This window comes from Gallinula chloropus, assembly GCF_964237585.1.
Source record: "Gallinula chloropus genome assembly, chromosome: 5".
NCBI classification, from domain to species: Eukaryota; Metazoa; Chordata; class Aves; order Gruiformes; family Rallidae; genus Gallinula; species Gallinula chloropus.
The window spans coordinates 4,891,190-4,904,958 of NC_140090.1; the positions used below are offsets into that span (position 1 = coordinate 4,891,190).

The following is a 13,769-nucleotide window of genomic DNA, read 5'->3' on the forward strand; positions in this document are numbered from 1 at the left end:
TGGTGGAGTTTTGGACAAAAGAGAGAGCAAGTTGTCAGGAAAAGTTTTAAACATACATAAAATCCGTAAATATGCTGTAAATACTATTTTGGAGAAGATGACTCACAGAAGCAAAGTTCTTCTGTTTACTTGTTTATTTCCACTTCTCCCAGCATTTTAATGGCTTGATAACAGGGAGCAAAATTTTCCACATGTTCCATTTTAAGGTTTGAGCTTTCAAAACTTAGAGTAAGGGTCTAAATAGCCTGTGAGTACACACAGGGAATGAAAACAGCACACTCCTTTCATGCTCCAGCTGTTCTATAGGTAACACAGACTTGATATACAGCACATTTACTTGTGCAGGGACCCGTGAGTTTACAAGAAGGCGTAGTGCTCCTCTCCCAAACACCTTAAAATCTAACCAGGACAATGATGATAAAACATAGGGGAAGACTTTTCAGGGAGGAAAGAATAAGATTATTTATAATGAGAAAAGAAGCAAGATTGCTTGAAGATACGGCTTAATTACAAGGGAGGATTTGAAGGAAGTTAGCAAGAAAATGCTTGACAGAGAACAAGGAGACAATCATGGGAGCCACATAAAAGGATGTACAGAGCTGCAGAAATGAGAATGGGAATAGATGATGTGAATGCACATTAACCTTTCCCTTTTTTTTCCCCTCCCAGAGACTCAGTCCAAAGTTAAAAGATGCTCTTGGATATTTGCCACTGAGTTGGTGAATCCGAGAACACACCCCTGCAGGCCCATCATGGGTCTAGATTGGCCTAATAAATCACTTGTCCCAAGACAATGCAATTAAGCCTAATTAGCCGATGCCTTTATTCCTAAACAGTTTCTTCCCAAGGGAGGTTTTAACTTTTGGTTTCTAAATTATCTCAAGGAGCTAAATTGTTCTCATCTCCTTGGCAAAGAAACAGTCCATTTCTACCTTAGAAGACAATGCTTTGTGCACTCAAGGGACACACATTGCACTCCACAAAGAGTTTATCCATACATCAGGCCACAGTTTGATTCCACTAGGACCAGTGACCAGCAGTGAGTAAACTTCCCTCTGTGACCAGTGACTTTCCCCCTTGCTGCGTTCAGCACAGCTCCCTGGAAGTCTTGACATTGCTCCTCCAGATCCTCCCCTTGGCTGGGCCAGGGTGCTCTGTTCTGCTAAAACTTTTCAGTAGTGATGAGATACACAGAGCTGATGATAAAGAGTCCCAGGGTCAGCTAGAACTGGGCCATCTTAGTCTATTATTCCTAGAAGCATTTTAAACAAGAGCAGCTTTAGCTGGTTCCAATACAGTAGATATAAAACAACCTTTCCAATCCTTTTATGACTATCCTTTGCTCCCAACTCACATTGTTCCAAAGCTATGTTACTTCCAGCAGTTTCACAGAAGCTTCAGCTATTCAGTTGTTGGATTACGTGGCTCTAATTCAAAAGGGAAGAATGGGGTATTTCCTCACAGATCAAGAAAATAACCAAAGAAAAATGAGGCTAGAGCTGGCCACCCTGGAAGAGGTCAAGCAACCTCTTGCAAGACAGTTACTGGGCAGAGAGGGGCTGCACTGGAGCAGGGTGGGGGCACAGACCCCCTGGGTAAAACGGGAAGGGGAGCTCTGTGGAGACAGAACAGCGTATTTTTGGTTTTCTCATACCAGGATAAACAGTGTATACACCAAAAAAGCTCTGCAGGTCTCTATAGAGAAGCAGAGAGAAGCCATTTGTGCTCTGGTGTTTTCATTGGAATCAAGGTGCCAAAAGGGAAAGTGATCTAAGAGAAAGTATTGCTATCTCCCCTCTGTCTATGAAGAGCTTGTCTAAAGACACCATGTGTTTCTCAAAGGTAATATGAAATAGTTACCTTTCTCTTTCTCATTCTTTGATACTTTTTTTCAACTTATACTAAAAGCCAACAGTCTCCTTGGCCATCAGCTGCTTCCTGCACATACAGCATTTCTTTACATCACACAAACTTCTTATTTTTAAAGTCTACCTGCTACTAGTCTGGGCTAAAGTTAAGTCTTGATAAATCCTTTCATTTTAAACATTAGACTGTGTACAATTTTCATTTAATCCTCTGCCAACGCTTATCTATTCTTCTCCTGCCCGCTTTACATACATTTATTTCCCTTTCATCTTTTTAAATTGTGCCTTACTTTTTCCTTAGAGGGATTTGACTAGGACTTTTTTCTTCTGCTATCTTGAGACTCAGTGAGTTTGTCCCTCCTGTCCCTCGTGCCAGCTGACAGCAGAGTTGAACTAACTGTGAAGTTACAGCTGCAGGTACTCTGCTGTGAACACCCAACTTCTGGACCTTCTATCCCAGATGCTAGCATTTCACTATAGCTAACTTGGTTTGCAGATTTAACTTATCCTTCTCTTTCTAAGTGGAGAAATTGAGAAACAGGGGAAGGAGAGAGAAAAAAAAAAAGAAAAAGGAAAAAAAAAATCACTTTTCTGGAATTCAAAAAGCTGGCCAAGCAAAATTTCAGCATTAGTAGGTCACCTTAGTGCTCTCTGTGTCTTGGAAACCTCCTTTCTGTAACTGCATTTATGGGGACACTTGATGGCACAGGATCAGCCTGCACTAACTGAACAGTTTCAGCAGTGTTTCATAGCCCTGCTCTGTCCAGGTCCTTCTTTATTTGAAACCTTCCCTTGGAGAAATCGTGCTAGCACAATTAGCCAAGAATATATTGCATTGTGATATATAGAGCAGGTATTAAAAAAGCTATTTGAGTATTAAAAGAGACTTCAGGGGAGGTGAGATCATGAGAGAAGAAGGATATATTAGACCTGTATGTGTCAGATTGCTTCAGTTTTACTGTCCTGGGAAGAAATATTGGGGACTAGCAAAGGACTGCTCACCATACTCAGGTACAGATGTTAATTAGGATGGTTACAATATGTAACTTTTAAACTCATGGACCTTGCAGTGAATTAGAGAACTATGCCTAACTGAGGCAGGGAGTGTAGGATGGTGTTGACAGTGACACAAAACAAGGAGGGGCCATATGACTCTATTGTCCATTGCCTCCACCTGCCAGCCAAAGATCAAACTTCAGCCTTGGGCATAGATCCTTTGCCATGGTTTTAAAATGTCACAGGAAGCTTGCACAGCCATAAAGGAGAGGAGTGGGATTGGCATTACCCTTTGTCTGCTGGGGTGTGAGTCAGTGGTATTGAGCAGCACTGGCTTTGGGTAAGATTGCAGTTAGGCTGCCACAACCTCTGTCTGCAGAGTTAAAGCAGAAAGCAATTTTGGCATGGCCCTAGCTGCTGGTGGTGAGGTTATTACCTAAATTAATTACACTTTTTGCACATTGTGTTTTAAAAGAAAGCAGTGGCAATTTAAGTGTTTTGCTGTCCATGGAGCAGCACCCATGGGGAGCAGCTAGAGGGAATCCAGTTTCTTAAGCAGGGCAGAATGCACTGACAGCACCCCTTTGCTTACTCTGCTCTTACAAGCAAGACTGAGCATGCACTAAAGCATACTCCTGAGATAATGCAAAGTTAAAACACCTACATGCCTTTGGTGATGGACAGTACCTGGACTTAGGGAGTTTAAATTCAAAGTTTGGATTGAGTTCAGTAGTTTTCAGCAAGTACCTAAATCCTCTTTGCCCCAGCAGCAGTCAGTGACTGGCAAAGGCATTTGGGAAACATTCTGGGTCTCCCTCTCTGAATTATGGTCAGAACATACATTTTATATTAAACTACAATATGCTATTTCAATATGAAAATAACTACTTAGTCAATAGCTTGCAGAAGATATGAAGGATGAGACAAATTAAAGAAATCTATGCAGGTGGGAAAAGTGACTTTCATAACACTGGCCATGAGTTAAAACAATATTTCAGGCAGTTTAAGTGACAAAAAGATATCAGCTGGATTGGAATTTAATTGCTCTCTCCTGCCTGGGCTGAGAGGCAAAGAAACAGCGTTTGGTGCCTCAGTTTTGGAATGAAGTTGTCTGGCCACAGGGTGTCATCCTTGATTCAGATGACAGCCAGAGACTTTTCAGCTAACAACATAAACCCTGCAACTTCCTGAGCAGTTAAATTCCACTCTATCTGATTGTACAACACACAGCAAATTGCTCTGCATTTAAATCAGCTATAAAATTGAATACTTTGACATAGACAAATTCTCCTTTGTCTCACTGCCTTGTTTGGAGGCCTGAAACGGCTGGTTGATATGGAAAAGAAAGAAAAGTAATGCAACTGGGGCATATTAACTACAACCAACCTGATGAGTGATTATCAAATCTCAGGAAATAAGAAAAAAAAAAAAAAAACCTATGATTGAATAATGCAAAGGACCTCTGCAGGAAGTTTGGAATTATATTCTTAATTGGGCCCCAGGCTGAAAAAAGCCATCTATTTCATATGGGCAATTTTATTTAAGACATCTCATATCCAGATTCAGTACACAAGTTAATGACTATGTATGAAGAAGCTGTTTCAGGAAAAAAAAATAATATAAGCTTTTAGCTACAATAGCAAGCTAGCAGCCTGGCAGAAGTTTCAAAGTTTCATCAAGGAGGAAAAAAAACCCACCCCAAAACTCAAATGTCCTTGAGATTTTGTCCATTCCTCCTATTGCTATTCTGTGATTTCTAGCTGGCCCACATTCTTTCACTGCTCAGCATCTTCCCAGCTCCCCACAGCCAGGGTCCAGAGGTTTGGCCACAAGATCAATGACTGCACCTGGCTAACAGGGAAGCAGGGAAAAAAGGAAAAGAAAGGAAGAAAAAAGAAAAAAAAAAAAAAAAGGAAAAGAACCCCAAACCTCACACAAAAAACCCAAAGCACTTTCCAGAAGAAATATCCAGATATTCCAACTATTTTGCCAGTTCACATGTGAGGATCGAATCAATTCACAACAGGTCATATGTCATCCTAATGAGTTTTCTGTTATGGGTGACAGAGAAAAACTTATCAGCCTTATTTTGTTATCTCCTGGGAGTCTAGACAGTCTGAAACCAGCACACAGTACAGCGAAGCTGCTTATTATAATATTATTTCTCTCTGAAACCTGATTTAGTTTGCCTTCTTCAAGCTAAAATAAAAGTAAGTGCCAACAATTTCTCCAAGCATTATAGCCAGAAAGAAATGTTTACATTTGTCAGTGCATTAAAAGTACTAATCCTACTGTTCTTAATATACATACACAGAGTGCAGTCATATAACATTTTAAATAACAGGTATTTTTTTTTAATGCAGCTAACCTCAGTTGATAGCACAGCTTTTCATGGATTATACAGTCTTTGAGAACACAGATCTCCATGTAATGCTTCCTAGCTTTACCAGTGGATATAATTTTAATGAAAACATGCCAGTACTAAAGAGCTATTAGGCACAGAGTTGAAATTGTCTTTGATTTTGTTCACCAACCAAAAGACTTCAATGATTTAAAAATCATTGAAGGAATGAAGGAATCCTTTAAAAGGAAGCTGTTAAATATTCTCTTTACATTAAACAGTCTCATAGGCATGATCTAGGTTACTTGTTTTTAATAATATAAGCATTCCCTTTCATTATTATATTTAGTTTAGAATTAATAGCAGATTTCAAGGAGGAAATGCGTTTAAGAGATGAGCATATACATTAACAGTGGCAAAATATACTAAAATTAACCTAAACCAGCCCATCTGATGTGACAAACAACCAAGTTATCCAAACTTGTATTACTCTTTTGATTGATGCAATAAATGGGTAACAAGTGTTATAGCCCAATGAGGTTTTTTTCTGAAGCAGGGAATTTCTTCTGCATCTATGCATGTGACTAGGAATCTATGAACTTTGTCACTTTAAAATCTCAAGTCAAAGGGAAGATAATTCCCATCTAAACTTCGCAGCACCATTGATTTGGGCACCAAAATATACTTACGCTGGCTTAATACTCTGGGAATGCTTCTCATGGATGTAGGCACCAGCAAGGCCTCCTGCTCCAGAATTTAAATACTGTAAAGAATAAAGAAACACTCACACATCATGCTTGTTATCTGTAAAGTCTATGGTTTTTTTTTCTTCCCTATAAACCAGATGATTTTTAACATTTCTAATGGTTTTTAACTGGAGATCTCAGTACTTGTCTCAAAATGCAGATGGGGGTACAAGCAGGGTTTTTCAGATTAGTTATGAAAACGTCTTTCTTGGTTTACAGATAATGTTTGAAGTCTAACAGAACACAGGCTAGAAAATTGAAATACAACTGAAACAGTCCCACATGATAATACATATAGCAAAGTCATCAAAAAATTCATCTGACTGTATCTGTTGGTTCTTAAGTCTCACAAGAATTCAGATTTACTAAAAGTACTGTGATCTGAAATTATTTAAGTTTAGGTAAGAATATTCTCTTGTCTTAGAGTGACTTAAGAAACTCCTATAATCTCAAGATCTCTGTGTGGGAAATAAGAGAAGTGCCCCTGATACTGTGACCACAGAGCAGAGGGTGGCTCAGAGCAGATGTTTTACCATCACTAGTATCCATCTCACATGCACAAGACCTTGCAGGTCATTGCCACTGTTATATTTTGGAACATCTTGTAACAAAGCCACCAGTAAAGTCAGTGTTCACCTCCTTGTTGTGACTGGTTCAAAGACTCAGCCAAGTCTTGATCAACAGTTCAGGTGCTGTTCTTACTCAGCTGACCTGCTTGCTGACCCATCATGTAAGTGACATTATGGAAAACAGTCTCAAACAATGAATCTATTTTACCTTGTAGGAGCACCAGCAGGCAAAATCTACTCCCCAGTCATGCAAATGAAGCTCTACATTCCCAACAGCATGAGCTAGGTCAAATCCAACAAAGCAACCCTGCAGGAAATGGATAATTAATATATTACTCATCAGGATAATCAGCACCATAAAATTATTCTCAAAAGCAATCTTTAGAGCTTTACTTGTTCTCTGTGTAGCCTATCGAGTCCCATCTGTTTTATTACTGGAAACAAGTTTTCTGTAACACACATACACCTAGAAAACATGAAATTGGGTTTTGGGCTTGTCTTCAAGGACACTTGGGTATGGTTTAGATACCAGAGCGTTTTCTCATGCAGCAAAGTGGGATCACTTGAAAGAAGAACAAATCATTTCAAACTGCAAAATAGTAATGTATGTAACGATGCCAGTCAATCATGAACAATTGCATTCCACTATATACCTGTACTTAAGGTCCCTCTGAAAGTTAAACTATGAGGATCTTGCTCTTTGGAAATCCAGATGGGCAAGATAGCAGCCTACACAACACATTGATCCTTAAGAACTTCTGTGCTTGTCCCTAAAACGTTATAAAATTCTTCTGCCCTCTCTTCCTGAGAAGTGTTGCATTCCACATAACCACAATTTGTGAAGGGCACTGGGGGAAAAAGAACCAAAATAATAAGACACGAGTATCCCAGATGTGTCTAGATCAAAAAGCAGCGTTTTACACCCAAAATGACCGCTGGATGGCAGCCTTTTTAAGCTAAAAAAGTTCTTCCAAGCTTCGCTATTTATCTAAGCGCAGAGAAGTAAAACTGCCTTTTGTGTCTGGACTGCAAATTAAATGCTGTTTTGCATTTTGCTTTTAAAACACAAACAGCCTGCTCACAAGCAGCACGGTAGGAATAAGAGCAAGAGCACAGGCTCCTAGAAAAATCAGCATCCAATAATAAACCAAAGGATTTTATTTATTTATTTATTTTTAAGAATCTCTTGCTGTTTCTGGCAGGAAGGGAGCCTTATTTTAATGGTACTTTAGTATATTTAATCCTCTGTATAAACTAGATAACAAATTGAATGAAGGGGCATCTTAAGAAGAGGTGACACTAATTCTAATGGAGGCGTTAATGAAATTAGCAGCTTGAGAAGTCACTCCAAAGCTACAGCAGGAAAACTCTCTGCCATAACATTTGCACTTAAGCAGCACCAAAGTTCCAATAAACAGCCTACCCTTCACACCCTCTGTGGCTTGTCTTCACAGGGATCCTCAGAAGTGAGTTAAGATAAATCAACTGAAACAGCGAGGCTGGGGCAGAAGAGCTGAAGCACACCGAATGCCCATGGGGACACTCTCATTCAGAGATGAAATGGCCTGGGTTCAGAGAAATAAGCTACAGCAAGCTAAAGCCAATCTGCAATTGAACCAGAAGGGTTTTGGAGGGTTTTAAGGCATTAACTTCAAAACTTCAGTTGATTAGGTTTAAATGTTTCCAAGCATCCCTCAGCACACGTGTCCCACAAGCTCTTCTGAAGAACTGCTATGAGAGATTCAGTGGTTGCAGTGAAGACCAGGGGTGACACAATATGCTGAGAGTCTTGCAGAACATGCATCTGACAGCATATTTAAACATTAAAAGGAACAGAAAATTGGTAAGAAATTTAGTTCTATGGTAGGTCTTGTGTTAAAATCAGTTGTCCTTTCCCTGTCAGTACCTGATAAACTCTATAAAAACACATGCTCAAACACAAAATGACAAATTAGGAAAAGACAGGGGATGGAAGGTAGGACAAGGCTCCTCAGGACACCAGCAGGTTTGATGCCCTCAAAGCCTCAGTAGTTTAACGAGGCTCCAAAGCCACATTTATACCTGTAACCTCAAGACTGAGGCTGGCTGGAACAGCTCAGCCTGCACCCACGCCATGTTCTCATGGCCCACAAACAAGATGGCCGCTGCCATGCCACCCACAGGTCATCTTTCTGAACTGCTTTCACGGCTCCCCAACCCTTTGAGATCGGTTGGTAAGCCCCACTGTGTGCTATTTAGCTCCTGAACGAGGCACAGCCTGAAAAATCTGGGTTCAGCGGTTGGCAGGTTTCCGGCATCACCTCGGAAACACCCACTCGTAGCATTTTTCAAGGCGTCATCTGCGAGATGGGTGGTGCTGGTTTGCTTTCCCGGAGGAGGTGTCTGGCACTCGAGTCGCACAAACAGCAAATGTTTAGCCACACAGATTGCAAGGAGAAAGTAAAACAAACTGAAGCAGCTCTCCCTGCAACGAGCCACGCAGAAGAAGGGCTGCGTGGGAACGTCGCTTCCTCAGACTAGGGGGAAAACAGAGCTTTCCATCTGCTCTGGGCAGAGAAGGGGACATGTGCTCTCCCCTGCCTCTTCCGTTTTATTCTAACATCTAAAAGTCATTTCTGCAGAGTGTCTGGGTAGCTGCTGATAACCAGCAGGTAACAACTCAGCATGGACAATGACATTTGGAGAGAGGGAGAGAAATGACAGCTTCACACCAGCAAAGCTGGGACATTTAGAAAGAGAGACAGGAAAAGAAATGAAGATGAAGGATCTTAAAGCTCTTCCTACTGGGACTCAGGAGATTAAAATACTTTACATACGGTACGGAGTCAGTGGAAAGTACAATATAACTCATGAAATGAAAATTGTATTTGAAAGCTGGAGTCTCCAAAAAGTCAGACATTTCTTTGCCTGTGAAAGAATAAAATGACTCAACCCCACTCCATCCTCTAGAGCAAGCTCAAAAGTATGAAACAAGGAAAACTGTTACATCCTCTTCAGCCTGCTGATGAGTCTCTTGCACAATACGTAGTAATTTTGATTTATCTGAGAGACCTAAGATGGAAAAATAGCCTGAGGTAATTTTTCAAGCTTAATTTAGTTCATTTAATATTTAATGACTTAATAAAGCTGTCTATGCGCAGAGCTTTCACTCTGGGAGGAATCTTAACGTACGTAGAGAACTTAGGAAATTGGCTTAAAAAATGTAAGAGGAAATCAGTAACTTAATTCAAAAATGATTGACCTCAAGAATCCTAGGACATTTTCCAGACCTCCTGAGCTTGCAGCTCAAATCTCTAGCCAAGCCCTGATAGGGCACAACATCGCAGGATTTTATTTCAATTGTACATTAAAAGAATTAAGGCCATCTGTGTAGGACTTTTCTCTCTACTACACTGGCTGACAAGTGATTTTTTTCTTCTTTCTCCTCTTCTCAAATGACACTTCCACCTTGTGTTTTCCCCTTCCAACTTTCTAGCTTGTCAGTTCTCCTCAGACTATTTTCTGCTTAGGATCACAGGGTCATTCACCACCCTTCATCACCAGGAAGGGGAGCCTTGCACTTTTCCTATGAACATGACTTCTCGGGCTTATCCTCTTTTGACATACATTCAAAAGGACTCCAGCCTTGTATGTGATCATATGTTGCATGTAGAAACAGGTCGTTCTAGCCACTGCTGGTTTCACAAGGTCCACAAGCTCTTGAAGGAGATGTGGGCTTTAAGTCCACACATTTACTGTCCCAACAGCTTGTCATCCTGGGTGAGGGACTTGCTGGATGCCACCAAACAGAAATTAAGCCAGTACACATTACACAGATGTTAAAAGATTTTGGCTCAGCAGTCATTTTTTTGTTTTCTTCTAAGAAGTGGCAGCTCCTTATATCAGCTCTGACCCAGGAAAGAGGAGAGGAGCCAATTCCTTTTGACGATGCAACATTGTGGGCTTTCTGGTAGCCAGCAGCCCCAAAGCTAAGGGAAGCAGCAGGATACAGGTCCTTACCCACATTAGGACAGCAAACTCTTCACGGATCACTAATTTCATAGCTCTTAGAGTAAATATTTGCTATGTGCTGCTGTTTAAGTACTGAGTAGCAGTATATGTTACACAGTGGTTTTGTATAAACACACAAACATCACTTAACCCAGGCAGCAGAGTCTGTGAAGACACTGAGCTGAGCGCGTCTGGCAGTAGGGAAATGAAAACTGGGTGGGCTCGTGCTTTTCAAGCCTTGTGGGTATTCAAGCAGCTCTTTGGGCTGAATTAATTTTACTTTTTAAATACACTAATGACATTTCAGGCCATGCATCTACCGGCACACCAGTGCCACAGACTCTAACCACAAAGTGGTTGGCAATTAATTTCTTGGGGTTTTTTTTTTAGCTTTCTCCTCTTGTGAAAAAAACACCTCTGGAAGAAGAGATTCACTCCTCCTTCCTGGCATTTCTAGCAGGCATGCAGGTGGAAATGGGCCTTTGACATCTATCTGTGCCAGCTGGAGCAGGGAACTGCTGTCAGGAATTGCTCTCCTCTTCAGTAAGGTGATGCAGTCTCTGTATAGAGTGTGGAGTGCTTTTGTGTATATCCATATTGGGAGCCCATACACCTGAGTTAATATTATGATTTGCGCTGCCTTATAGAAATTTTAAGCTCTCCCCACCAAGTCCTTGTTATCTCCTCAAATTCATTTTTGCTCCACACTGGTGACTGCTTTTCCCCAGAACACAGGTTCTCAGCCACTTTGCTGTAGTTTGTAGCTTTCAGTGAAAGTGCATCACTTCCACTCATGCAAACACACGTCCCACAGCCCAAAGAGCACCTTTAGAGAGGTGGTAAAGTGATAGGCTTTTCCCCAGATTGTTCATGTTTACAGCAGAGAAGAAAGATTTCTCTTCTCACAGACACCTTTCAGACACACCACAGAGCAGATTTTGGGGAAGAAGCGCTGGAGGCGCGTAGGCGTTGGCGGCTGAACAAAAGCTTTGCTGCCACCAGGAGTGAGAGCGAGTAGAGCAGTGGGTGGCATCATCCTATTAATAACCCATATTCAAACATTGCAGCATAGCCTTTTGACTAATTGCAGTCAGCAAAGGCATGGAAGACCCTCAAGGAAAGCACCATGAAGGTCTTGCTATTAGAGCTGCGTGGAGCAGATACACAGTTTCCCCCAGCAGCTGACTTCCCCCTCTCCCCACTTCCTTTCTTTTTCCCTTGCTTTTCTGCATCCCTGTCAGAAGTCAGTCTTGTTTTGTATTGTGTTCAGGACCAATTTTGTCGCCAGGTGCTGCTCTGTGAGAACATTCCCTCTCTATATCCCATGGGCCCTGCACTACCTCTCACACCTGCTATGTTCTCCCAGGGGAGACTTTACCATCACTTTCCAGCAGCATAACTTACTCCCTGACCTGCAGAAAAATTTCCACTGCCAAACCTACAGCAGCAGAAGACATATAGCCTGATGTGAGCCAGGAACCTCTCCAGAGAGTTAAAACATCAAAAATAAATAGCTGGTTTGCCAAAATCCAGCGATACTAACTAAGGTTATACTTGAGTGGTTTCATCTCGTATGAGACAAGGTACATCCAGTAAAAGACTGCCCCTATGGAAAGTCTGGTGACCTCCTGTTGGTAAGAAGACTTAATTAAAAACTATTTTCTCCTGGATTCCTGAGGCAATCGAGATGCTTAAAGAAGTTTTACAGCTATGTCCACAAAGTATACTGCCTGCAAGCTGAGTCATCGTTGAAATACAGCCTCTTGTGATGTTGATGTGCCCCACATTGTGCCTGTCTCCAGAAAACTGAATAGCCAAGTCTGGTTCCACAGGGAGCTCACCTCTACCCTCACTGGGGGCAAAACCTGCCACAACAGGGCTGTAAGTAAGGAAGAAAATCATGGAAGTCTACCCAAAAAAGCAGAAATCTTACACAAGCTAACTTTTAAAGAGGGATTAGAGCTGTGATTACCTCCTCCTCCTCCACTGAACCTCTTGAAAAATCCATCCTTCAAGAACAGCCCTCTAGAAGTTAATAGGCATGAATTATCTCTCCATAGAATTTAAGTCACACCTGCAGGATTGCCTTTGCAGGGCTATTTCTTCATGTAGCACAGTGCACCCAGATCCCTGAGGAGATGAGTGCTTTTCCTTTGTATTAGAGCCCCACAGGTTCCCACATGTGCTCCGTATCATTCCACAAAAAGTAGAAATTAAAAATACTTCACAAGGAAAATTGATCTTCACAAGGAAAACTGACCCCCAAAACAATGGGGTTGGAGCATCCTTACCTTTTTTTGGCCAGCCTTTGTTATTCTAGGGATGTCAAACAGCTGTCCTGTGTAGTACTGCACCCCACTGAACAGAATGACAGCAATAGAGTCCCCTTCCTTCTCAATTACAGCAAGGATATCTTCAGTCCTCAAGGTCTCCTCCCCCTAAACCAAAGTTAAAGCACACATTTTACATCAACTCTGGCAGTAATGAAACTGTCATTTCTTATTTCATAATCTATATTTTACCACGAGCCGTGCTGCTTGCATAAGGAGATCAAAAGCAAATCCTTAGCACGGTAATGATATACAAAGGTAGCGCTCTGAAGTAGCCTATAAGTTACCTCAAAAAAAACCCCAAATCATTAGCAAACTTATCTTGAAGGTGCCAGTTATAAAAAGTCTATTCACTTCATATTCCAGCATATTTCATACTCTTTAATATTTCAGACAGTTTTAATTTACAGTGAAAAAAAAAATCCTGGTGCAAACAGCATATATAATGATTTTTATACAGCATCTGAAATTTGTGACACCCACAAGACTTGAAAGTTGTCTATCAGCTTCACTCTGTACTTTTCTGATAAACTTCATATCCCACAGGAAGCTATTATAAACCTGCCATATTTATATTTCAAAAACAATAAGTCTCACATCATCAAAAGTACAAAAATCCCCAAACTTGGGGTCATTAAATATAGAGGAATTTAAAAAAAAAATAAAATAAAAATGAAAAAAAAATCCCACTTCATTCTTGATTCTTTATAGGAAAATTACTGCCCCATCCTCCTCCTGTCTTCCTAGCAAGGGATCATGTAAAACATACCACCACCTAGGGATCAATTAGGCAGTGAAAACCTAGAATTAAATTAGACTTGTTACTGAAAAGAGCTTGGGCAAGATCGTTGAATTGCAAGTAACTGTTATTATCTCAACAATCCTTGCAAATCTATCAAGCGTTCAGGAGTGGGCTCTTTACTCACAAGATG

General features: G+C 41.0%; 1 protein-coding gene across 1 annotated transcript in view; it reads right to left on the minus strand.

Annotated features, from left to right (window-relative positions):
• KYNU (kynureninase) overlaps positions 1-13,769 on the minus strand; it is a 55,157-nt gene that overhangs the window by 18,643 nt on the left and 22,745 nt on the right. Inside the window, exons 7-9 of the mRNA XM_084264953.1 lie at positions 12,799-12,945; positions 6,726-6,824; positions 5,892-5,965 (exon numbers count right to left, since the gene is read on the minus strand). Of these exons, the coding sequence (XP_084121079.1) occupies positions 5,892-5,965; positions 6,726-6,824; positions 12,799-12,945 (320 nt within the window). The remainder of the gene's footprint in view (positions 1-5,891; positions 5,966-6,725; positions 6,825-12,798; positions 12,946-13,769) is intronic.